A 27,829-nucleotide genomic window follows, 5' to 3' on the forward strand; every position below is an offset into this window, starting at 1 on the left:
ACTTTACATCACTCCTAATGCCTACTCCCAGATAATTTATGGAATTAACTGCTTCCAGTTGCTGACCTGCTATATTGTAGCTAAATGATAAAGGATCTTTCTTTCTATGTATTTGCAGCACATTACACTTGGCTACATTGAGATTCAATTACCATTCCCTGCACCATGCGTCAATTCGTTGCAGATCCTCCTGCATTTCTGTACAATCTTCCATTGTTACAACCTCTAGATATACCACGGCATCATCCTCGAAAAGCCTCAGTGAACTTCTGACGTTATCCACAAGGTCATTTATGTATATTGTGAATAGCAACGGTCCTACGACACTCCCCTGCAGCACACCTGAAATCACTCTTACTTCGGAAGACTTCTCTCCATTGAGAATGACATGCTGCGTTCTGTTATCTAGGAACTCTTCAATCCAATCACACAATTGGTCTGATAGTCCATATGCTCTTACTTTGTTCATTAAACGACTGTGAGGAACTGTATCGAATGCCTTGCAGAAGTCAAGAAACATGGCATCTACCTGGGAACCTGTGTCTAAGGCCCTCTGAGTCTCGTGGACGAATAGCGCGAGCTGGGTTTCACACGATCGTCTTTTTCGAAACCCATGCTGGTTCCTACAGAGTAGATTTCAAGTCTCCAGAAAAGTCATTATACTCCAACATAATACGCGTTCCAAAATTCAACAACTGATCGACATTAGAGATATAGGTCTATAGTTCTGCACATCTGTTCGACGTCCCTTCTTGAAAACGGGGATGACCTGTGCCCTGTCCCAATCCTTTGGAACGCTACGCTCTTCTAGAGACCTACGGTACACCGCTGCAAGAAGGGGGGCAAGTTCCTTCGCATACTCTGTGTAAAATCGAACTGGTATCCCATCAGGTCCAGCAGCCTTTCCTCTTTTGAGCGATTTTTATTGTTTCTTTATTCCTCTGTCATCTATTTTGATATCTACCATTTTATCATCTGTGCAACAATCTAGAGAGCAAACTACAGTGCAGTCTTCCTCTGTGAAACGGTTTTGGAAAAAGACATTTAGTATTTCGGCCTTTAGTCTATCGTCCTCTGTTTCAGTACCTTTTGGTCTCAGAGTGTCTGGACATTTTGTTTTGAACCACCTACCGCTTTGACATAAGACCAAAATTTCTTAGGATTTTCTGCCTAGTCAGTACATAGAACTTTACTTTCGAATTCCTTGAACGCCTCTCGCATAGCCCTCCTCACACTACATTTCGCTTTGCGTAATTTTTGTTTGTCTGCAAGGCTTTGGCTATGTTTATGTTTGCTGTGAAGTTCCCTTCGCTTCCGCAGCAGTTTTCTAACTCTGTTGTTGTACCATGGTGGCTCTTTTCCATCTCTTACAATCTTGCTTGGCACATACTCATCTAATGCGTATTGTACGGTGGTTTTCAACTTTGTCCACTGATCCTCAACACTATCTGTACTTGAGACAAAACTTTTGTGTTGAGCCGTCAAGTACTCTGAAAGCTGCTTTTTGTCACTTTTGCTAAACAGAAAAATCTTCCTACCTTTTTTAATATTTCTATTTGCGGATGGAATCATCAATGCAGTAACCGCTTTATGATCGCTGATTCCCTGTTCTGCATCAACTGTTTCAAATAGTTCGGGTCTGTTTGTCACCAGAAGGTCTAATATGTTATCACCATGAGTCAGTTCTCTGTTTAACTGCTCGAGGCAGTTTTCAGATAATGCACTTAAAGAAAAAAGCTTGTGCTTCTCTAAGGTGGTTTGATAAACCTCTGACAGGAACCTAACTGAGGATTGCAGAGTAATCATGTAGACGTCAATGTAGATGTAGATATATGAATGTCATATCAGAATGCTAAAATTGGAGTTTTTTATTACACATACTTAAGGTATAAAATGAAGAAAGAATACCACCAGTCCCTTCTATGAATCCTTTTCCTGGAAAAGATATAACTACACTCATTTGTAACTAAAAATGAAGAAAAAATAATTAAACAGAGTAAATGCACTTCACCTTCATGCCCGCTGCTAGCAGGGCACCTTCTGTTGGCTGACCCAGAAGTGTGTCAGAATGTATCACGGCATTGTTACATACGCAGCCAACCTGAAAACGGAAATTTTTTTACTGATGAAATATTACTGTGCATGTACAATGAACTTACCAAGTACTTCAGAAATGAAGGGGATAAAGGAAATTAGACAAAAAATATATATCTGATATTATTTATCAATATCCCAGTCATTATAATCCTACAAATTAAATGTCAATTTGTTACTTACATCAAACAATACAACAAGATTTCTAAAATACTGGACAAGAGTTGACTTGCGAGTACTGAACAATGTTTCATCTAAGAATATCTACTCAGAAACCTAAGAAAGTTTCCCTCTGTGGTAAAAATTTTAAAAATGAGCACAAATTATTATTAACTAAAGATCATTTTTTTAGATGAAATGTTGTGTTTCTGCATATTTTTAGCAACAATAATGAATGATAGAATATGTACTAAAGAGGATAAACATGGTTAAGCTTCATGAAGTTCTTGGAATACTGTAAGTGTTGTAAGAGAACAAATGGTAAACCCAACAATTCAGTTAACAAAGTCACCTAAAATGAGACTCATATGTGATTTAGCAGTTTATTCTCTGACCATAAAAGGTGAACAAATTACAAGCGTTATCAAGATGTGAGAGTAGAATACAGAGTGAAAAAGAATGATTTCAGTATAAGGCCACCACTATCTCCAGCAACGCGTTATAAAGGTTATTGCATTTTGTTTCTCCACCCAATTGGCTTTGCATCTGTACTGCACTGAAAACAGGGCACAACAGTTTAAATGTAGAGGGTATGCGCGATGTGTTTTGTTTCCACTTGCTCACAGTTGTTAACAACAGTAGTACTCGTTTTACTTTTAGCCTTCCGGTTTGCATTCCGTACTGCTCACTTTCATCCTGCATTTGTTTTTCCACCAGTGTGAACTGTATCTTAACAGAGGTACACAACTGTATGGATAGGTTTAGTGACGAAAAATTGGCTGATATGCACCTGGTGCATTGGTTCGCTGAATGCAATGGAAGCGCAGCACAATGACTATCTTTTTATTCGTACAGTGAAGGCAGTTAATCATAGCACACTGTTTCATCTGAGGTTTGTGGCATTACTCTGTGTTGTGTGCTGTACGATTGTTGGTTAGTTCAATGATTAAAGAGACTTAATTATGAGGTCATCAGTCCCCCCCCCCCCCCCACCCCCTAACTAGAATAGTACAGTCAACCAAACTGCACACTAAAGAAGGGCCTAGTGTGCAAAGTCCAAGGAAAGAAAACCCCAAGGTCTACCAAATGTCAACAAAGCCTAGAGAAAGGAACAAGGTAGAAGAAAAGGGGGAAATAAGAGGACCCCCAAGGGCAAAAAGTGTGATGGAGGACAGACCCCCAACCCAACAATACCCAGAAAAACTAGCGATACAGACAGGGTGAGAGGAACACAGGAAAACAAAGGAAGAACGCACACTCAAACAGAACACACACGAAGGAGGAAGCGAGTCTGAAAGATTAAGGGTCTGCAGCAGGTTGGCTAGATTAGGACAGTCCAGCAAAATGTCAACAACTGTCAAGTGGGCCAGTGGGCACCACAATGACAGTGGGGCAGATCCTTGTATGGAGGAGATGACCATGAGTCAGCCAAGTATAGTTGATGCGCAGCCAGCAAAGAATGATGGATTCCCTGGAAGAGACCGCCTGGAGGATCTTCACAAATTCATGATATCCTTTATTGCCATAATGTGTTCAGCAAAGTCAGAGTATGCCATTCCGTGCACCAAATCATTAGAACTTTAAGGTGTAATACCATTCTAAGGTCCCATTCCGAAATACCGATTTCAAGAGGTGGCTTGCCGGTAGCCAATTTGTCAACAAGTTAATTTTCCAGGATGCCACTGTGACACAGGGTGCAGACAAAGACCACCGAGTGTCCACACTGTTTGAGGGAAAAATGAGAATACTGCATAGTCAGGACCAAGGGACATCAAGAGTAACACTGGTCAAGATCTTGTAAACTGCTCAAAGAGTAGCTACAGATGACGAAGGACTCACTGGTGCAGGAACGGATATGCTCAAGAGCACGAAAGATGGCTACCAACACCACAGTGAAAACAGTGGCCATCAGGCAAGGAGCAGAGTTAATTACATCCTGCATGAACTTAATCAAAGCCAACATCACCAGCAACCATCAGTACAGATTACATATGAACCCCGAAACATGCCAAGAATGGAGAAGAACTGGTGGCAGAAGGCCTCAGGATGAGCAGAGTGTTTTGGACCTTGTGATGGGACAAGACAGAGCTGTTGATGGGGGTATGCACTGTGGAGGTGTACACAATGTGGTCCAGTGAAGAGGTGGTAAAACGTGAAAGCTGGAGTTCAGAAAAAGGATTCAGATGCGGATGGCGATTTTAACACTAGACATGGGCTGCCATTGCAGGAGGTACATGTCCGTATCTGGAAAGAGGAGATGGTAATTCGGGTGTTCCAGGAAACAGTGGATGCATAATGCCAAAGTCATCAAATGATGATGGCACAGAACCTCCAACAGTGGAACCCCTACCTCCACTAGGAAGCTTATCATGGTCATTGTCTGAAAAGCACCAGTTGCCAATTGTATCCCACAATGGTGTATCTGGACCTGAATCTGTAATATCAAAGGTGATCCCGAGCCATACACGAGACTCCCATAATCTAAATAGGACTGAATCAATGTTATGTAGAGCCGTATCAGAGTAGAGCAGTGCACACCCCAATTGATGCTGCTGAGGCATCGAAAAGTACTGAAGTGCGACCACCATATTCACTTTAGTTGAAGATGGGGAAGCCACATCAGCTGGGCATCAAAACCAAGTCCCAAAAAACAAAGAGTCCACCACACTGAGGGCCTGGCCATCAAGTTACAGATTCAGATGGGGACACTCTGTATACCGATGACAGAAATGCATAATACAGGTATTGGCAGTTGCAATATAGAGGCCAGGGAAGAAAGCCCAAGACTGCACTCAGTGTATTGCTCTCTGCAGTCTGCACTCAGCAACACCCATCGTAGACAAACAAAAATAAATGAAAATCATCAACATACAAAGAGGCCCCACAGCTACCAGCAGACCACAGAGACATAACAAGAGAGGGACACTCAAAACAGAATCCTGCGGAACCCCATTCTCCTGCAGATGGGAGGTGCCAACATGTACCTGAAACGAGTGAGATGAAAGAAAGTTCCAGATAAAAATCTGGAGTAGGTCACAGAGGCCCCACTCATATAAGATTGCAAGGATGTCTTGGTGCCACGTAGTATCATAAGCTTTACATAGATCGAAGAAGATTGTAACAAGGTGTTGATGTCAGGCAGATGCCTTAAGGACAGCAGACATCAGGGGGATTAAATCACCTGCAGTAGAGTGCCGTCAGCAAAAACCACCCTGAGTGGAAGACAAAAGGTCCCAGGATTCATGGACCCAACACAGCCTTCGACTCATCATATGTTCCAGTACCTTGCAAAGGACATTGGTTAAACAGATTGGACAACAGCTCTCCATCTGAAGAGGTCGTTAACCAAATTTCACAACTAGAATAAAGACACTTTTTCACCACTGGTAAGGAAATTCCCCTTGGTCCAGAGATGGTTAAAAAGGGCAGGTATATGGCACTGGCAAGCCATCAATAAGTGTTGAAACGTTCAGTGTGGTCCAGGAGCCATGTCAGAGCGGAGTGCAACGGTGCTGGCGAATTCCTACACGCTAAATGGAGTGTTATAAAATTCCAGGCAGAGGGGAAGTGAAGATAAAGGAAGTCATTCCAGACTGTGTTTGAGAAACTGAACATGGGTGGATAGTGGATCAATGTTGAGGCCTGGGCGAAATGCCAAGCAAAATGCTCAGTGATAGAGCCCCGACTGGTGAGGATAATACCATTCAGGGAAATTCCTGGGATGCCTGTAGGGCGACGGAGGCCAAAAATGTGCCTGATCTTTGCCTAAATCTGCGAAGAGGGAGTCTTCGGCCCTGTGGCAGTGACATATCATTCCCAATAAACCCGTTTCTAGTTTCTAAGATAATGGGTCCAAGCATGAAGCTGTCTAAAAGCAAGGTGGTGCTCAAGAGATGGATGCCGTTTGTAGTGTTGGAGGGCACAACAGTGGTCTTTAGCAACCGGCAATTTTGTGGGGGTCCACCAAGTGACAGACATACGTTGACATAAATCTGAGGAAGAAGGAATATCGAAAGCAGCTGCTCAAAGGATGGCCTCATTCAAACTCCTTAAGGACACTCAGTGCCATTATGTGGTGAAACAGCTGGGATGGCAGCCAAAGAAAAGGCATCCCAATCCACGTTAGTAAATGGCAACCTAGGAGGGCCTCTAGGCGAGTGATGGTGAAGACCAGATAAGGCGATCGGAAAACAAGCGCTGTCACACAAATTGTCATCAGCTCCCCACTGAATGAAAGGGAGGAATCCAGAGCTACAGATGGAAAGATCAATGGCCAAGAAAGTGCTGTCTGTGACACTAAAGTGTGTGTGGACACCACTGTTGAGGAGTCAAAGATCAAGCCCTGCCATCAGGTTTTCAACAGTCCTGTCTTGGTCAGTGGTCACAGTATCACCCCACAGGGGGTTATGGGCATTAAAATCCCCAAGGAGAAGGATGGAGGGAGGGACTGGCAGAAGAAGTTTTAGTCAGTAAGGAACCAGATTGCATTCTACTAAGTGATTCAAATCCATCACACTTACCTTAGACATTTTCTACAGAAAAGAGGACTTGGCAGTGGCAAAAGTTTCCCCTCCTGTCATGGAATAAACCTAGTAACGGGGACAGGGTTATATGCAAGCCTGCAGGCCTGGCCTCCCTCCAGGCAGCCCTTACCTTAATAAGGGCTGCCTGGCATGACAGTCACTGCTAGGAGTTCTGATGCCCCAAAAAGATAAGCAACCACTCCTAGCAAACACTTGGCAATGGCAGTCCAGGTATCAGAAGTGTGATCCCTGTGTTGTCAGGGGGCTCAGCCAGATGGGTAGTTGGGTACGTAACAGCCCCACCACATGGACTGGCTACAAGTGCTGGTGATGTATTGCAGAGGTGAGGGGTGGGGGTCTACGCTAGGGAGGGAAGGGTGGAAAGAGGGTGAGGATGGGGGGAGAGGAAGTCGTCACCAGAGACGCTAGGGAGGGAGTTCTTCCACCAATGGCTCACACTCAGAAACAGAATTTAGTAAGAAAGGTCAAACCCCACAGGGGACCAGGAAATGCCAGAAAAAGAGGGGAAATGGAAGCATAAGACTCAAATCCAAAAAGGAATAGCAGAACCAAGGGAATAGCAAGGTTGTCAAAAAGGGAAATACCAAGGGAGAAAGAGGGAGGGTGCATTCAGGGGGAGGAGCTAGGGCGGGAAGGAGTGGATTATGGGGAAGGAATGCAGCCTGGAAGAAAAGAAAAGCTGCAATAGCTTGGGGCCCCTTGTGTACCACACACACACACACACACACACACACACACACACACACACACACAAGATCTGTGGGGCAGGATGGAGGATATATTATTCACGGCTGTGAAGGTATTAACACAGAAACAAGAGTAATTGTGCTAACAAACTGAATAAATCGTAAGGACATTATTATTATTATTATTATTACTTTACTTTCTCAGACGTTAAGTCTGGTTAAAAATGGGAAGTGACGCGGACCATGATCAAGCGTCACTTCCTTTTAACTGTACGGTGTATGTTATATTGCATTTAGGAACTTTCGGGTAATTGAACATGTATCAATAATTACGGATTTCTGTAATTGTATATTACAGAAATATTGTATATTATTATTATTATTATTATTATTATTATTATTTTGTAATGAGCTGCCAGAGGCTGTGGGTCCCTTAGACTCAAACAGTCAGAAAGTATCCATTAACAACCTCTAACCTCTATAAGTGTTGGTGGAACTTTGGTTCACACTGTATAGACAAGTTTGTTTTATCATTCACACCACATTGCTGAATGTAGGCTGGACTAAGAAAAACAATGTGGTAATACTGAAAATATGGGAGGCATACAGAAAGACGTATATTCAAAAACTTGGGTGGAATACTTCAGGCAGAATTTTGAAGGAGGAGACCACACAAAGAGCCTGCCCTTAATCTTAAAACATTCTTTTGATTCAAGAGATCAAACAAACCACTAACTGCATTTGTGGACTTCAGGACAGCATAGAATCCAAACATTGGCAAACACACTAGAATAATTTCGAGCTGCTAAAAGACAAGAGAATTTATCAAATATGTTGTTTTACTGAACAAGCACATACTCTTATAGGTTGATCTGTTTCAAAGCAGGAATTGTTGAAGGTACAAATCAGAATGAAATTGGTGTTATTTAGGAAACAAGTTGTCAAAATATGCAAGTCCAGTTTCCTCATTCCTCATACAGCCTTAGTCCCACCAAAAGTAAGAATTAACAGCAAATTTCAACAATGAGATTGATGAGCCTATCAGTCAATTTGTCTTTACGATAAAGAGGACATAACGCTGATTAAAAACTTTTAAAATTAGGAACTATTTTGTAAATATTACTACTTATGATGATGATGATGATGGTGATGATCTGTTTTCAGAAACTAGAACAATTTCTTGTTGGTTAATCAAAAAGTAAGTTAGCTGCAGTGTGGACAAGCATCAAGCTAAACATGCAAAGACCCATTGTCTGTTCCAAGTTGTTCTCAAGACCTTTCCTGGCCACTAACAAACTTATGTCCGACAATGTTTTGTCTATGTGAAAAAAAAATCAATTTGTGCTGTGGTTTGGATTCCAAATTGAGCTCTGGGATTGCACCATATAACTAGATGACTCTCGGCTTAGAGAACAATCAGTAAAACCCCAATTCTTTAAGGAATTGTGCTCTCATGCATAAAACAGCTTCAACTTACTTTACAAATGAGTTGATGTGGTAAATATTTCACATTAAGAGTATAAAGGAGAAAAAGTTTAGAAAATATTTTAAATTATGTTTAAAGTTTGTTGCAAGGCACTAGTGCTCTCAGTCTCGGACACTGTATGATGTACCTTCATTCGTGAGACGTCCAATTTCGGACAGTGTGCGTCCATAAAGTTCACAGGCCCACTTACACAGACCATCTGGGTTGGCCCCCTGGCATGCTCTGACAGGCCATCAAAGAAACAGCATTATCTAAGTGATGGCAAAAGGGTGCTCCGCCTATTCTTTATGCTGTATTACTGTCGTCCAGTCAATGTGTTCAGTGCTATGCACAACCTGTACCTTATGTGTTGCTCAACAAAATACCATGTTCCATAAGTTGTGTTTGTTCTTGCTATAACAAAATGGCAACAGGTGAGGGTTACGTTTCCTCTACATGTTAGTGCCAGTGCCAAGTCATCCAACAAACATCTCAATGGAAGAAATACTGAACAACTCATTGCCCAGCAGCAAGCTTTCACAGAACATCGTCAAGCTATTGCTACTGCTCTTAATCAAGTGGCACCTGCATGTTCACAGCAGGTTACTCTCCAGTCAGTGCAACCATCACCATTTCCGGCATATAACGAATCGGCTGAAGATTGGGACTCATACGAAACATGGTTAGATCAATACATCCAGGTTTTCCAGGTGGGTGATGCTTTCTTTCTTTCCTGGCTTTTGCCTGGCATGTATCAGTTGTTATGGCAACATGTGTCTTTGCAAGAAATAGCCAGCTTATCATCTGACGAAATGTGCAAGCTTCTCTCAATCTATTACTGTGACAGAATGCAAGGCATTGTGATGCATGTATAATTTCACCACAATCAGAAATGCCCAAACCAATCTTACAAAGCCTGGACTGCAGAATTACACGAGTTGAGCCATCATCGTAAATTTGTCCCTAGTACTCATCATGAATCCTAAGCTGATCACACGCAGCATGATATTAGTCATCTGGTCCCAGATAGGGAAGTCCATGAAAAACATTTCAATGTGAGAATCTGGCACTTATGGATGTGCTCAACACAGCACAGTCCTTTGAAGTGTCACGGGCCGCAGGTGATCAGATTGCTGTGTGGGGGGAGGTTTCAGAAGGTGCTCAGTCAGTCCCTATTAGGCACCCTGCGAGTATTCAGGAGGCAGGGAAGCTTTTGCAGCAGTACAACCTTTGAATCAGTGTCACATTGGTTATGGCTACAGCAGCAACAGGCTGCGTTACAGCAGCGGCCACGTGCCCCTCTTCTGTCTTGCCTGTACAGCTTCGTCCAACACAAGCACACTGCATGCCCTAAGTGTTGGGTGGTTTGCAACAAGTTTCAAAAGAAAGGCTTCAATGCATCAGTTCGTAGCTCCTCTTCAAATGTAACAGATACAATAGTACCGAAGGACATAAACTGTATCTCTACAATGACTGTTTTCTCAAACAAATTGTTCATTGACTTGCGCATTTTTTATAAACTGCTAAAAATGCAAATGGGCACAGGAGCTGCAGTGACTTTACTAAACGTACAAACATACATAGACTTGGGCTTTCCTCTCCTCACGTGTTTCACGGAAGTTGGTTAGGTACAATGAACAGTAGATTCTGTTTCTAGGTCAGTTTTCCACTCCTGTCTCTTATGAATGTATTGTTTGCCCTCTCATCATGTATCAGCAAATGGAGTCCCCCTGTGCTGAGTTTTCGCCTGTTTTCCCCTGGGATAAGTTTTCAGGTCCACATTACCATGAAAGTGTCATGTGCCCTCTTTTCTATTTTTTTTTTTTTTTTGGGCCAACAGGTGCCTGCCACATTGCGTGACTGTGTGAAGGCTGAATTAGACCATTTGACATCACTCAGTGTCATTCAGCCTATTTCTTCCAGTGAATGAGAGACACAACTGGTCATAATTAACAAGCCGATGGGTAAGCTTCGCCCCTGTGGCGATTCAGTATCACGATCAATGCACAATCCATGATGCATACCCTTTGTCCCACACTGATGAGTTGCTCGCAAAATTGTTGCGTGGCACTACTTTTCCAAGATTGATGTGTCAGAAACATACCTCCAGTTCTCCTTGGACGAGGCCACTTGGTGGCTTCTAATTGTCAATACACCTTCGGCCTATATCAATATCAACGCTTGCCTTTTGGTGTCTGTATCCGGCTGCATCAAATATCTCTAAGATATAGTTTTGGGTTTTTCCACTGAAGCCCACCTTAGCCATCTCCAATCACTGTTCTCTGTTTTGCAGTCTGTGGGTCTCAAGTGCAAACTTGCCAATCTCAATTTTCTCACTTGTCAATTGAGTACCTATGTTTTGAGGGTTCTCGCACACAGGTTAAGTTGTTGCACCACCATGCTGATGCGATTGTGGCTTTGCTGCAGGCGATCTCCATTAAGGAACCGCAGCAATTTCTCGGTAAAGTTTCATACTACCGTAAGTTTTTACTAGATGCATCCACTGTTGCTCAGCCAGTGCATGCACTTTTGCAAAAAAAATGTGCCTTTTTCTGGTCCCCAGCTTGTAACTGAGCATTCACTTTCCTTAAATATAAGCTTCAATCTGTCCCATGCCTGGCCACTTTTCACTTGGGCCAGCATTTCGTGTTGGATACAGATGCCTTTTGGCGCATTGTTGGCACACAAATATGGGGATGGGTCTGAATGGCCTATTGCTTACACTTCTAAGACTTTAAGACCTGCTCAGCAGCAGTATTCTCAGATTGAAAAGGAGGCTTTGCTATAGTGTTCACCCTCAAGAAATTTGACATCTTCTTGTATGATTCTAAGTTCCATTTAATCACGAATAACAAGCCACTGGTTGCTTTTTTCCTCCCTTCGGCCTCCATGCTGGACAAGGCATAGCATTGTTTGCAGTGGTGGGCTCTCCTCTTCTTCTACTATCATTATCAGATACACTACCGACTGACAAATGCAACAAGCCAATGCCTTATCTTGTGTTCTGGTCAGTCCAGACCTGGCGTTCAATCAGGACAAGTTACTTTGTTTCTATTTAGATACTGAGAACCAGAACGCAGTTGATGGTTTTCCCATCTCTAGTGCCACGATAGCATCAGCCGTTGCTGTGGATCCTGTACTTAGTCGAGTCCTCCCTTTGGTGCAGCACAGTTGGCAGGGAAAACCCCCAGGCTATGTCTCTAATCCTTTACATAATTCCTTCTGCCTCCAGCACTGCCATTCTGTGTTTGATGGGGTTCTTTTGTTAGCTACAGAGGATGCTGCCCCCTGGGTTGCGATTTCTGCTTCCCTAAGTCATAATGTACTGCAGTTTTTGCATGTCGGTCACAGAGGACCTCTCGCGCCAAAGTTTTGGCTCACTGGCATATGTATTGGCCGGCCATAGATGGAGTCATTACACAGTGTATCACTACTTGCCTCGCTGTGTCCAGAAACAGGTGGCCTTGCGGGCATCTCTTTTCACCTGGCAAACTCCGCAGCACCCCTGGGAGCATCTACAGGTTGATTTTGGTGGGCCATTCCTAAATAGCTATTGGCTCATTGTACTGGTAGCCTATCCCGAATTTCCCCTACAAGGTGCTTTGTCCGTTCATGTCCGCAGCGGCCACAATTTCGGCCCTGACTAAGATTTTTGCAACTAAGGAACTTCTTATACCACGGTTACTGACAACGATCCCTCAAGCTGTTTCTCGAGAATTTACATCTTTTTGTCAGGATGGTGGTGTTCACCATCTCACAGCTACCCCGTTTCATCCTCAATCTAACTGTGAGGCTAAATGCCTAGTTCGGATGTTTAAAACTCAGATGCAGAAGTATGTATCTGGTATGTTCCCTGAAATTGCTTTTGAGAGTTTTTTTGAGTTTGCAACATTTCACTCCGGAGGTGGACAAGAGCCTGGCAGAGCTGCTACCTGGATGCCAACCACAGACCCTCCTCCAACTGATGCATCTGATGCCACGTCTGCTGGGATCACCAGCTCCATGACAGTTCCGGTCAGTTGCACCTGTTTGGGATAATGGTTTCAGCTGCTGGCTGAACTGGGTGCCTGCATCATTGAGCATCACCAGGGCTGGTGCCTGTGTGTTGTCTGCACTTCCGATGGGTGGACGTCCCGACCAGTTGTGGCCGCACAAGGCAAGGCTAGACTAGAGCTCCCACTGCCTCCCCTGCCACTGGTGCCTGTCCCCGTGTCACAGACGGTCTGGTTTGTGCCGCAGAGAGGGTCGCTGGCTAGCAGATCGCTGTCCGGGGTACCTGTCTTGCCCCCCCACACCCCCCCCCCCTCTCCTCGTAGGTGCAGCCCTCTCTGCACATGATGCCAAGGCCACCACCACGGTGACCTCAGTTGATGGGTCCTGTGCAGCCGTCATCTCCGACGCCCCTGGTGATGCCTCCGATGCCAATCACTGACCTCAACAAGGAAGTCACTATGGAGATGCCATTTACAATCCTGCCCTATGGTCTCTCACTAGAGGAGGGATGGTTGGCCATCCCCCCCCCCCCCCTCCCAATCACCACTAGCCGGTGCCTACTTGCCACATGCTGCAGCAGCAGTCTCCATCACTGGGCAAAGAAATCAACGTCAGTGCCATCACTGGCATTTTCCGTGACTCGTAATCTCAGAGCCTTGTGAGAGGAATGGTTTGTTCTTTCTCCTCTTCACGATACCAGTGCACTTTCAGTGCCAGAGCATTTTATCTGCACCTACTGTTTTTTTATGTATGTGTGTATGCATGTGGTTTTCCTTCCCCTAGAAGGAAGGAGTTAGGTACCTTCACTCATGATGTGCCCGATTTCAGAGAGTGCACGTCCATACAGTTCCCTTCCCTGTTTATAGAGGCCACTTTGGACGGCCTCCTGGAGCACTCTGGTGCCCCACCAAAGAAACATTATTGAAGCAATCGCAAACATGCACTCGGCCTATTCACAATGCTGTATTACAGCTTTCCAGTCAAAGTGTTCAGTGCTATGCACAACCTGCATCTTATGTGTTTCTCTATAAAACACAATATTATGTTAAATCATGTTTGTCCTGGATGGGTATAGTCTGGGGAATTTTCACTCTATTTTGAACAAAAGATAGTCTTAAGCATCTCATTGATTACAACATCATATCTCCTGAACTATGAGCTGCACAATTACATAATTTGTAGTACAGAAGTAATAAATTAAAATGCAGCATTTTACTGCATGGGCAGTGAAAATTTAGAAAGTGGCATACATTTTTCCTTCCATCATTTTGTACAGCAGCTCAGTGAGATACAGTGTCATAATGGTTCAAAATTATGTGTAAAGTTAGTTCAAGTCATTAAGTGCTCTCATGCTCAATTACTGGAGTAATATAATGTGGATATTTGCACACAACAAGTTGTGTCACTTCAACTGTAATACTTGTCTTACTGTGTTAAAAGTTTAATGATAGCTTATACTTCTTAATGAATATATGCAGACAACATCTTAAATTTTTAAGTTTGGTCAATATTTACAACACAACACATTGAAAATTAAATTTTGTTGTCCCTGGAAGCCATTAGATAGGTACACTTGAGCTGGGACTAAGAGCCATTTAGTAATATAGACACCCAGTACAATCATGTGGTCATCAAAAGAGTAGGCTGATGAGATCTTTGCTCTACTCTCCATCACAGTAGGCAATAACTGTGAAGGCATATTTGATGATAAAGTCTTTTGCACTGTCAGCACCCTCTTATACACAGCTACAAATGTTTCAGCAACTGCATTTTTCTAATAAATTTGTGACGGCTGAAATTCACAGTGCTAAGATCACAATAAAAATTACAAAGAGGTGATAGATAAATGAATAAAAAGGCAGTAAAAAAGTGATTATCCTATGTATACACTAAATATGCCACATAAAAGTAAAGTTATTTCTTACCTCCAGCAATGTATATATGGATTCTCTGGCACGATCTACACTGTCACATTTGTGAATATGGATCTCTCCCTGATCATTGTAGCCAGCACCTGAGACCTGTTCAACAAATAAAATTTGCAAGATGGAACAGTTTCTCTGGTTTATTTGAGTCATTTGAAAAGAAACTACAAATTAAACCATTTTGGATTTTATTTCCCACACACTTAACACATTCCATTTAGTCATTTATAATGAAAGAAGCTGCCAAAACCAGAAAAATACAACAAACTCTTTTGTTGTGCAGTGAAATTTGGATATAAAGAAAAAGACAGTGTGAGTGTGTTCTTTGGGCACACTAATGTGGCAAAGTAAATATTACTGTGGAAATCAGGTCATTGTAATTTATATCAATTTCCTGTATTACCGTATTTACTCTAATCTAAGCCACACTTTTTTTCCGGTTTTCGGAATCCAAAAAAATCTGCGGCTTAGAATCGAGTGCAAAGTAAGCGGAAGTTCTGTAAAATGTTGGTAGGTGCCGCCACAACTAAGTAATGCTGTCGAATATATGTAGCGCTACACAGGAATGCTTTGCAGGCATAAAGATAAATACTGGCGCCAAAACCTCTGCGTAAAAAAAAAAGGTAGAAGACGAGCTTTTTTCTCCGCCCTGAGTTTCGACCACTGGATTTTCATACATTATCTAGCGAAGTAAATACAAATTCCGTATTGTTCATCTTCGAATGTAGCAGAATTTCAATGTACTACGAAAATCCGACTGGCAAGACTGTTTGGGATGGTTGTCAACATGGTCAACTCTACGTTCTGAATTTTTTCCTACCTGTGAGAAGAGATGGTTGCTAATAGGAACTTTTATGTATTGTGAATCACATGCAATGCTCTCTTCACCATAAGAATAATATGAATATAAATATTTTGCCATGTACAGGGTTATTACAAATGATTGAAGCGATTTCACAGCTCTAGAATAACTTTATTATTTGAGATATTTTCACAATGCTTTGCACACACATACAAAAACTCAAAAAGTTTTTTTAGGCATTCGCAAATGTTCGATATGTGCCCCTTTAGTGATTCGGCAGACATCAAGCCGATAATCAAGTTCCTCCCACACTCGGCGCAGCATATCCCCATCAATGAGTTCGAAAGCATCGTCGATGCGAGCTTGCAGTTCTGGCACGTTTCTTGGTAGAGGAGGTTTAAACACTGAACCTTTCACATAACCCCACAGAAAGAAATCGCATGGGGTTAAGTCGGGAGAGCGTGGAGGCCATGACATGAATTGCTGATCATGATCTCCACCACGACCGATCCATCGGTTTTCCAATCTCCTGTTTAAGAAATGCCGAACATCATGATGGAAGTGCGGTGGAGCACCATCCTGTTGAAAGATGAAGTCGGCGCTGCCGGTCTCCAGTTGTGGCATGAGCCAATTTTCCAGCATGTCCAGATACACGGGTCCTGTAATGTTTTTTTCACAGAAGAAAAAGGGGCCATAAACTTTAAACCGTGAGGCATCCAGAAGCTTTAAACTGCGCACACCATCGCTGAATGGAGTTAGCAGTTGGTGGATCTTTGTTGAACTTCGTCCTGAAGTGTCGTTGCACTGTCATGACTGACTGATGTGAGTGCATTTCAAGCACTACATACACTTTCTCGGCTCCTGTTGCCATTTTATCTCACTGCGCTCTCGAGCACTCTGGCGGCAGAAACCTGAAGTGCGGCTTCAGCCGAACAAAACTTTATGAGTTTTTCTACGTATCTGTAGTGTCTCGTGACCATATGTCAATGAATGGAGCTACAGTGAATTTATGAAATCGCTTCAATCATTTGTAATAGCCCTGTATTCTTTCGTGTTTGCTGCTATCTCATTTAAATCCTGTCTGCCAAATAAACTACGAAACTACTGTGAGACAACAGCAAACGTGGAAGAAAATACATTTCATGTCATGTTTATATTCATATTATTCTTATGCCCAATAGTGATACAGTCAGAGATGAAGCACGGCAATTGACTAGATTTTTAAATCTAAGATGACTAATTTCTGAGCAGAATGTAATGTACAAAAGAGGCGTCTGCAAAGATTTTCAAACGGAGAAAAATTTTAGCTAAACTCTCGTTCAGAACATCATCTATCATACGCAGTAGATTATTTGGTTCTTGTTGATCATTATCAAAGAAAGCAGCAGTGTAAGTAACAACAAATAGCAGTCTCTTGCCACTGTTTCGCTAATGAGACAATTCCTCCCTTTTTTTTAATTGTAAGCGACGGTAGCGCGCACAAAAGCAATGCACTGCCGCGAGCAGCGCGACAGGTCGTAAACACACATTATCAGCATGCGACAAACAATGCATGACACAATACAATAATGCGTTTTCAGCTTAGAGTGACGTAAACACCTATAACAAAGAGAACGGCACTTATCAGATTAAATACGGACAGAGCGCCTGACGCATAGCAATGGCTACCTGATAAAGCTTAACTGCTAAGCTTAAGACTCGAACCAAGCTACTGTAGCTGTATCGTCATTCATTCGACCTAAATTGTGTCTCATATTACGATGGATCAACTTTGTTTCGATTTGGAGGTGCGGCCTAAAACTTTTCTCTCCCCTTGAATTCAGAGTTTCAAATTTCAGGTGCGGCTTACATTCGGGAAATTTTTTTTTTCCTTGACTTCGAATATCATTTTTCAGGTGCGGCTTAGATTCAAGTGTGGCTTGGATTCGAGTAAATACGGTACTATCTATAGAGCACACAACAACAAATTACGTTGGAAAGTCCTGGTCTGTCACAGGCATATCCTATTCCAGATACAGGTCACCTGTGAAAGCAATCATGTCATATACCAGCTGTGCTGCAATCATTGCACAGCATTCTAAGTGGGCATGACCACCAACCAGCTGTCCACCAGAATGAATTGCCATAACCAAACTGTGACTAAGGATGAAGTTGACCATCCAGTGGCACAACATGCCACTAACGACACAACATGCTTGCGTTCAATGCCTTCTCCACAATCCGTGCCAGTTGTATCCTTCTCTGCAACACCAGCTTTTATGATCTACATAATGGGAGTTATCCTTGCAACACATACTGCACCCCCATAATCCTGCCTGTCTCAACCCCTGCTAACCCGCTGTTCCCACAATCTTTACACAACAGTTTCTCATCATTGTGTCCTGTCATTCCCTCCCAATCCATGTCTCCACATCACCTTCATCATGTGACACATCTCACTGTCCCCTCTACCTGTGCATCACATGCCTAGCCCGTGCACCTGCCACATTCCCTCCCGCATTCCTACCTTGCACATCTACTGTCTCCCTCCCAGCCACTGGTTGCACATCACTCAACCCTCCTCCTGCTTCCTCCATTTTCCTTTTCTCCCTCTACCTGTCCAACCTAACAACCCCACCCCTAGTCCCAGTCCATCACAGTTGTGTGAAGCCAGCAAAATTTTCATTCTCTTTTGTGTCCGTCACTCGACGACTTAACACCTCTGCTATTCGGTGAATGAACCCCTTTTACTCCCAAATATTTGCAACCTTTTACTCCTAAATACTTACAACAAGAAACTCTGTAGAATTTAGAAGACATGCAACTTGCACCACTGCCTATATGAAGCAATTCACATGAACTGTCAGTTTACAATACAAAACATTGTAACAACACAAAATACAACTTCTACTCATGAAGTGTATAGAAGATGGTACTTAGCATAGTACCAACGTTAGGGCTTCTTCCCATTTGATTCACATAAAGAACATGGGAACAATGCCCACTTAAATGCCTTTGTACATGCTTTAATCTTGTCTTCATAGTGGCAAGGCAAGTGATACCTGGAGAGGGTTGGACATGGTCACATAAAACTGTGATAAATTCGAATGCCGAATAGATTCATTGGAAGAATGTGGAGAAAGGGCAGTCCACATATGAAGCAGGTACCCCTCAGTAGCTAGTATTGATAGAGGACACAGGGAAGATGGAAATAAGATGGTTGATTGGTTTGTGGGGGTTGAAGGGACCAGACTACGAAGGCCATCAGTCCCTTATTCCACGACCATGAAACGTCCACAAGGAAGAAAAACAAGCAACGAAGACGACAAAGGATGACGCAGAACAAGAAAGACATAGACAAAGACCAGAAAAAAGGAAGTAAAAACACACAGTGTTACAGTGGTTGGCCGAGCAGGGAAACAAAAAAGGAAAAGCCAACCACCAAGAGACACAGTAAAAACCCCAACCTAAACCGTAGGCCAAAGGCCAAACTCAACACAAAAAAAAGACACAAACCCTCAGATTGAGCAATAAAAGCCCCCTGTGCGAATAAAACTTAAAACTAATGTCTGTCTGAGCGCAGTTAAAAGTGGACAGGTCAACAAGATGTGGACAACTGTCAACGCTGATCCACAGCGACATAGAGGCAGGTCCTCGCTGCGCAATAAATGACCTTGTGTCAGCCAGGTATGGCCAATATGTAGTCTAAAGAGAACAAATGAGTCCTTGTGAGAGACTTACGTGGAGGAGCACCACACACCTGTAGTTTCCTTGATAACCCGAAGTTTGCTGGGTGAAGGCAGGGTGTGCCATTCGTCACCCCAAGTACCAAGGACTTTCTGCCGCAGTAATGCCTGGAGATCACATTCTGAAAGGCCAATTTCCAGGGCCGGTTCGCTGATAGCCTGTCAACACGTTCATTACCCGGGATGCCGACATGACCCAGGGTCCACACAAAAACCACGGAGTGATTGCAACAGACAAGAGTATGGATGGACTTCTGGTTAGGCATCACCAGACGAGAGCGAGGGAAACACTGGTCAATAGCTCATAAACCGCTCAGGGAGCTACTACAGATAATGAACGACTCACCTGAGCAGGAGCAGATATACTCTAGGGCGCGAGAGATGGCGACCAGCCGGCAATGAGTGTTGTTCATAATGATCCCCTAGAGTAAGAGCATAACCGACATGACCAGCAACCAGCAACCATCGAACCATCGGTAACACAGCAAGGCTGGAAAGAAAGTTGCGGCAGAAGGCCTCAGGAGGGACTCAGTCCTTCGGGCTGTGCCAAATCCAGCCGAAGGCATGGGCAGGACAACACCACGGGGGTATACATATATGGGCCCAGAGGGAGGTGGGAGAGGGAAAAACTCAAGCGCAGAGAGAAGAGCCTGGACGCGAACGGCGATCTTACACCCTGACTGGGTCGACATTCTGGAAGATGGACAATCGAGTTGGGGAACGGGAGACTGTAATTTGGATGCCCGGGCAAGCTACAAACATGTGCAACATAAGCGGCCAGTAGTCATTGGCACCGGATCCGCAATGGAGGGACACCAGCCTCCTACAAGTATGCTGTTTACAGGGCTTGTGCGGAAAGCTCCAGTTGTGAGTCGGATGCCACAGTCAAGTATTAGGTCAAGCAACCACTACACGGAAGGCGATGGCGAACCATAAGCCAGGCTCCCATAATCAAGACGGGATTGAATAACACCTGATACAGTCAGAGAAGGGTATACTGATCAGCACCCCAGCTGGTGTGACTGAAGCAATGTAGAGTGTTAAGATGCGGGAGCCAAGTCAGCCGGGCATCAAAAAGCAATCCCAAAAACCGATGCATCTCCACCACAGAAAGAGGTTCGCCGTCAAGATAACACCGTGGGTCAGGGTGAACAGAGCAATGCAGCCAAAAACTGGAAGCCGCACGATATGGTCCAAGACTGCACCTAGCAGATAGCGCCCTGCAGCTGCCGTTCAGCAACCTCAGTGCCAGTGGAGCTATAGTACAAGCAAAAGTCATCAGCATACAAAGAAGCCTAAATGGACATTCCAACAGCAGCAACTAGCCCATTGATAGCAACTAAAAAGAGGCAGACACTCAAGACAGAGCCTTGCGGGACCCCATTCTCCCGGACTCTGGAGGGACTATGGGAGAGACCAACTTACACGCAGAAAGAATGAAGCGATACAAAATTCTGAATAAAAATCGGCAGCAGGCCCCAAAGACCCCATCCATGAAGTGTGGTGAGGATGTGATGCCGCCATGTTGTATCATATGCCTTCCGCATGTCGAAAAAGACAGCAACCAGATACTGACGGCGGGCAAATGCTGTGCAGAAGGTAGACTCAAGGCAGACCAGATTATCGGTGGCACAGTGGCCCTTACGGAACCCATCCTGGGACAGAGCCAACTAAACCTCCAGCTCACCATGCGTGTCAGCAACTTGCACGGAATGTTGGTGAGGCTAATGGGGTGGTAGCTGTCCATCTCCAGTTGTGGAAATAAGAGCAGTACATTGCATCGCAGATTCGTTTAGTAAGTACAAAATTATCTGCAAGATGCTCATCGAATTCCACTTTTAACATTACCCTGTTTATGTATGCCAATATGGCTCTGGTTGCTGCACCTCTGTTGGATCTGGCTGAAAAGCAACTGGTGAAAGTAGGTTATTTCAAATAATGTTGTTCATATCAGGTTCACGGTCCAAAGCACTTTAATTGTGATTTGATATTAAATAACCTACTGTTTATCACCAGATCGAGTCTCATTTAGTATCCTTTATGCACAGATAATGGGTAACCCACACACTACACTCGATTGACGTCCTATAATGACGACGATGGTCTGAATGCAGTAACCTAAGATAAATGCTGATTCACAATAATTAATGTACAATAAGTAAATCACTAATAGATTCACTAATTATACAGTCCTTCCAAGTATATAATCATTTCAAAATAAAAACGACGTTCACAGTAAGCACACTTCGAAAATAATACACTTCACAGTTCAATACTACTGTCACAGTTTGCAGAACGCATTATTAAAGATAAACACAGTTCTAGAGATTAATTGCAAGTTAACAATCAATCCTTTAACGTAGTCACTAAACTATAGAAATATCCTGCAGATGCAAAATTTAGATAAAACTTGGCACATTGTACGAATTGTAATTTATGCTAATTTGCCTACAGTACACTGTGTGATAATTTTTGACACAGATCTTGCTCACATTATACACTTCTGCAGATTGATTGAAATGGCTTCCAGCAGTCTATCTTTTATAGTATCGCAATAATAAGCAATAGATTCAGCTATTGTTGATATTGTATTTTTACAAATTACAATTAAGTATCTACATGCCCCATTAACTAAATAGTGGGGAAAGATTCTTCTGTATGTGAACTTTTAGATACAACAGTAACTGCTACTGTGTGCTCTCTTATTTGCCAAAATGTGGTATTCTATTTCAGTAACAATGTTTTAACTATAAATGCTAATTATTCTGAAACTAAATGAGCGCAGAAGTTGCTAACATATTTCCAGCATTAGCTCTATAAATACTGTAATTGTTGTGTGTGTTTTTCCTCTTCTCTATCCAAAAGTTAGTAACTGGGTACAAGTTAACATGTGAACAATGATGATAAAGTTTTATATTACTGGTATCTTGCAATCAGCACAGTTTTTAGGTAAATGAATTATAGCAATGGCTTCTAATTGACTGAATGAACATACTTGATAAAGTCAAGTTGGCTAAGTGCTGTGTTAATATTCAAGATTTCTGGTACTGTGCACTTTGTCATATAAATGATATCTTGGAGATATTTGCTAAAATAAATGAAGAAATAAAATTTTGTGGGCCACAAAACATAATCGGGGAGGGGGGGGGGGGGGGGGGGGATACACCTGCTTTGTTACACAGCGGCAGACTTTACAAGAGATGTCTTCTGCATCACTCTGTGGTTTTCTTTAGGAATTCCTAGAAGTGTCAATGAATGTATTACTTCCTCCTACATATATCTGTGAAACTGCAGGTCACACGGATACATATCAACAGTTATTCTTCCCACATACTATTTGCAATTAGAACAGAAATGGGAGGAAGTGACAGTGGTACACAATGTACCCTCCCTCATACACAAATGCCAGCATCTGACTAGCATCACAACATTCACGTTTTCAGCAGTAATGTGTTTTACTCTGAAACTTGAATTCTGTGTCACTTACATGGGCAACAGTTCTTTGTTGACAGATGGCCCTTCGACGTGTTCCTATTTTATTTCCCAGAAATACATCATTGTTTATACAAGAGGTAATCATTTGGTTCCACTTTGTGTCCTTAAACAGTACGTGCGTATCAAATGTATTAACAAGCACCTTTACTCACCTCAGCCAAATACCCATCTGAAGTTACAATGACAGTAACAGTCATTTCATTCTTGGTGATAGTGCCAGTCTTATCTGAACATATAACATTTACACACCCTGGAAAAGAAAGTAGTCAGGTCTGAAAACACATTGTCCGAAAATCTTACTACTGAAAAAAATATCTAATATTATACAAAGACACCAATGACAATATACCAAAACATGGCAAGATTTTGCACTGGTAATTTGACAATATTGTTATCTGGATATGCAGCAAAAGTGAGTAGCCAGTGACTCATGAGAACATGTAGTTAAGTGGCCAGAGAACTTTAGATGTCCGATCTTTTCATCATGCACAGAAGTGCATAGCCACTCAATTTCCAGCCTCTGTTCACAACTGACAAAATTCTCAATTGAAAGCAATTGGCTGTCATTCTGTTGGCAAAAAGTCAACATCCATATGTTATCTAACTTAACACCTGCTTCTTTCCTGATGTCAGCCAGAGATAATCACCCAGTCAGCAATATGTGATGACAGACTGCTCTCTAAGCAGCTCTATAAATGTAGGGCTTCCTCAAGTCCTCCATATAATCAATGTTTACCTCTGATGATGTTTCCCACAGTTGGAAACAAAATGCCAGATAATAGCTTTATACATCAACCGTGGCTTCTCATTCTGGAAGTTTTAACTGAAGTAAACACCAGCTGTGAAAGCCTACATTGTATGATTCTCAGAACTTTCTTCAACGACCCCCTTTTCAATGAGTATGCAGAATAACTGTTGTTAGAACTAATATAAACAAGATTATATCTGCAAAGATAGCATCCCCTAGGGCAATAGGAAATTTGAAAATAAGCAATCAAGGAGGTCTGATTGGAGACTAAGTATAGGAAGGGGGCAAACATTTTGTTATGATTTGTTGTGGAGATTCATTAGTAAGAGGACAAGCTGAGCGCGCGCGCGCACACACACACACACACACACACACACACACACACACACACACACAGTCTTTACAACATGGTGTGCTGGACCAGTGGGAAGCAACTTCATGAACTGTTTCAGATATCACAAAAACAGTGAAGAAGTAGCTGCCTGCAATTGACTGTCAGATGGGGGCTGCACACTTCACACTGTAGCAGCTCTCAGTACAGAACAAGTTGGTTATAAAGTGCAATGAATGTTTATAGTTTGACACTGACAATGTGGATTGACAGACAGTTCAGAACTTTATGTGGTCACTTCAGTTCAATGCTCTGCGTATCTTGCAGTAAACTCTGATGCGCTGAAACGTAATTTTGCTTTTGAATGATCATTAGCTTTATTAGAGTACTTTTGACAGTTAACAATACTGAGTGCTAGTTCCTGCTTGCAATCCAACGAACAATATTATACCTATCAACTGATCCAGATATACACTAATACAGTAAACTACCCAGACCACAATTTCATTGCAGAGCACAACTTATTTACGTAAACTTTTAATGCGTGCTGCGTGTAGTGACACAAAAAGGACAAAAAGGTTTCATGTAGCTTTTGGTAACTTGGGTGAGACTGTTGCTGTGTTCAGACTCAGATAAATTAACTGTATCAGTTTTAACTACTTAACATTCACATACTTAATACAAACTGTCACTACTAAACAAGGCATAGAAGCTTTGTTAAAAGTTACTGACAATGCATACTAACCAACTAACCAAAGAACTTACACGAATTTCACTGTATGCTTAGAAAGTATTATTATAATTTACAGTGTGTTGCTCTGTTGTTTAATGAGTGAATTTTACTTTATGTAAAAGGATAGATTGCTACTCACCGTAAAGAGTTGCAGACAGACACAACGAAAAGAGTGTTACATATTTAACTTTCGGCCAAAGGATCCATCAGAAAAGAGCACAGACATACATACACACAAGCAAGCACACCTCATGCACACATGTCTGCCATATCTGGCAGCTCGGACTGGAATGCAGCTGTCATGAGCTACAAAAGTAGCAGTCTGCAGGTTGCAAGGAAGGGGAAAAAACAGCAAGATACAGGCAGAGGAGAGAAGAGTGCTGTCTGGCAGAGCATGCAAGGATAAGATGGTGGTATGACAAGACTGTCACCAGCTGGAGCATCAGTTGGCTGTGCATCAGTCAGGAGGGGGGTGGATAGCAGTGAGCAGGGAAGGAGAGGAGCAGGGAAGGGAGAAGATAAGCAGGTGCATTAGCAAAGGGTGGCACACTATGAATGTGGCGGGATGTAATTAGGGAGCAGGTGACAGGACAGAGGGGGTAGAACCTGCTGGGTAAAGGGTGTGAGAATGGTACGTTACTGTCGGTTGAGGCCAGGGTAACTTCAGGAGCAGATAATGTGTTGTAAGGATAACTGTCATTTGTATATTTCAAAAAAGCTAGTGGTGGAGGAGATCAAGATGGCTGCAGTTGTGAAGCAGCCATTGAAATCAAGCATACCATGTTCAGCTGCATGTTGTGTCACAATTTCACAATGGCCATTCATCCTGGTGGACAACTCTTTGGTAATCGTACCAATATAAAAAGCTGTGCAATAACTGCAGCAGAGCTAGTCTATGACATGGCTGCTTTCGCAGGTAGCCCAGCCTCTGCTGAGGTAGGATAAGCCTGTGACAGGTCTGAGATAGGAGGTGCTGGATGGGTGGATCGGGCATGTCTCACATGGGTTTGGGATTAGGAGTGGCACAGGGATGGACTAGGATGTTGTCATGGCTGGGTGGGTGGTGGAACACCACTTTAGGAGGGCTGGGAAAGATCTTTGGTAGGATGTCTTCTTCTCCGGCCAGATTCTGGAAATTGAGGCTCTTGGCTAGTTAGAGTCATTTTGCTGTGTTCTGAATTGGAAACTGCGTAATGCTCCAAGATGTTAAAAAAATGTAGTCCACCCTGCTGATCCCAGAAGACTGTGAATATTACATTACAAGCAAATGGCTGCCTCCAGATTTTCTTTTTTGTTGCAGAATAGACATGTCACCACTACATGGGCTGCATTCTGGCGTCCAGCTCATAGTGGTGATCTCTGGTGCTGAGGATGTTCATAAAATTGTCACCTTGATCATCGCATTGGTCCAGCAGGACCCAGCATATTTCAAACTGATAAATTTTTTGATCTCGTGCAAGCCTTGTCAGACCCGCATCTTGTCTAAGGAATTATAGCCAACATTCAGTTATGCACACAATTTTTGGGCATAATCTCTCGATCATCGTGAAAAAGTTGATTGAGAAGCTGTTTATTACGAGGTATGGCAGCTGAGGAAGGTCGACTACACCACGACTTGTTATGCATATCTTATTTACCACAGTTAAAATGCAGTAATCACCATCCCACATCATACATGTTTGCTGTATAATCTCTGTACAACTTTGGTGGCCTTCGATGGATTAACAATAACACATCTCTGTCTAGTAATAACAATAACACAGCTCTGTCTAGTAAGCACCACAATGTAAGGTGCCCTTTTGGACTACTCTCCTGCTGCTATCTGTTGCAGGACTACAACACCATTAGTGGGAATATAAAAAAAAAATATAGTACTATACAAAGATACCTTGGCTCAGACAGCCACAATCAGCACACAAAAATAGGAGGCATTAGTTTCGGAGTGACCCTCTTATTTGTCCAACGCTTTCCCATTTCTGCCAACTGAGGGTTTGTGGGAGAAAAAGTGAAGGAAACTCACAAAAAAAAAGTAAAATGGTACTAGCCTTACTTGTCCCCAGCTGACACTTTTGCATTTTCAAATCACAGATTATTGTTTTGCACCAAAAATGTATGAGGGAAACTAAGTGATAATAAGAAATATTTATAGGAACAAATGGAATTATATACCTAAGGTTTCAACTGTAGGCAACTTCTTGACTATTGCATTTCTTTTCGCCATGCGCATTACTCCCAAGGCCAGTGTCACAGTCACGACAATGGGGAGGCCTTCTGGTATAGCAGCAACGGCTAAGCTGTAGACCCATGAGAAACAAAATAACTTACAAATGTTGCAATACATGGATTTAGAACAAAATTCAAACGTGAACAACAACAACAACAACAACAAATGAGACAGAAATGGCACATCTAAGTGTATAGCTGTCGAAACATATCTGAACTGTAGCATTGTTGTGTAATATGTGGAAATATTAATTAAAGGAGTAGTTGCAACTCTAGCTTTCAACATTAAAAAATAATTCTTTTGTTAGGAGGATAGAAAGCTAATGACCAGTAGAACAGGTAAGATTTACAGTGAGAAGCAAAAGTCACACCATCTCTGGATTAGAAAAGGCAGAAGGTGAAAGAGAATGAAACTTATATTGTGAGTTTTTCTTAATCACCCCCTTCCCTCTCTCCCTTACCCCGTCCCACCCTCTCTCTTCAAGCTTCAGAGTTGAAATTTTGTTATCTTTCCAAATGGATGGTGTTGAGTCAACTGACACATTTCAGATTCAAATACAATGCACATGCAGCCATTTTTTCATACTTCCATCAAAGAGGACAACAGAGTATGAAATCATGCAGAGTATCATGTTAGCTCCGTTTTTTTGTTATTAAGAAACTAAGTATGTGAAAAATAACTGGTGTTCCTTCATGCATCAGACAAACAGCAATTGACATGTGTGAATATCTCCTGAGAATAAATGTAAAGTGTTTGGATACTGCTGAAAAAGGAAAATTAACTTCAGGAAACTGTAAAAATTACTAAGACAGAAATGCTGCCGAGTACTTAACTTTAGTAGGTGCAGGCCTCAGTACTGTTACACTCAAAACAGTAGTCTCCTTGCTTTAGGAACAATACATTCC

The 27,829-nt window shown here is 42.6% G+C and overlaps 1 protein-coding gene across 1 annotated transcript in view; it reads right to left on the reverse strand.

Moving 5' to 3' along the window:
* Positions 1-27,829, reverse strand: part of LOC124605295 (calcium-transporting ATPase type 2C member 1) — a 78,622-nt gene that overhangs the window by 20,728 nt on the left and 30,065 nt on the right. The window contains exons 8-11 of the mRNA XM_047136876.1: positions 26,870-26,994; positions 23,041-23,138; positions 14,867-14,962; positions 2,012-2,101 (exon numbers count right to left, since the gene is read on the reverse strand). Of these exons, the coding sequence (XP_046992832.1) occupies positions 2,012-2,101; positions 14,867-14,962; positions 23,041-23,138; positions 26,870-26,994 (409 nt within the window). The remainder of the gene's footprint in view (positions 1-2,011; positions 2,102-14,866; positions 14,963-23,040; positions 23,139-26,869; positions 26,995-27,829) is intronic.

Source organism: Schistocerca americana, chromosome 3, assembly GCF_021461395.2.
Source record: "Schistocerca americana isolate TAMUIC-IGC-003095 chromosome 3, iqSchAmer2.1, whole genome shotgun sequence".
NCBI lineage: Eukaryota > Metazoa > Arthropoda > Insecta > Orthoptera > Acrididae > Schistocerca > Schistocerca americana.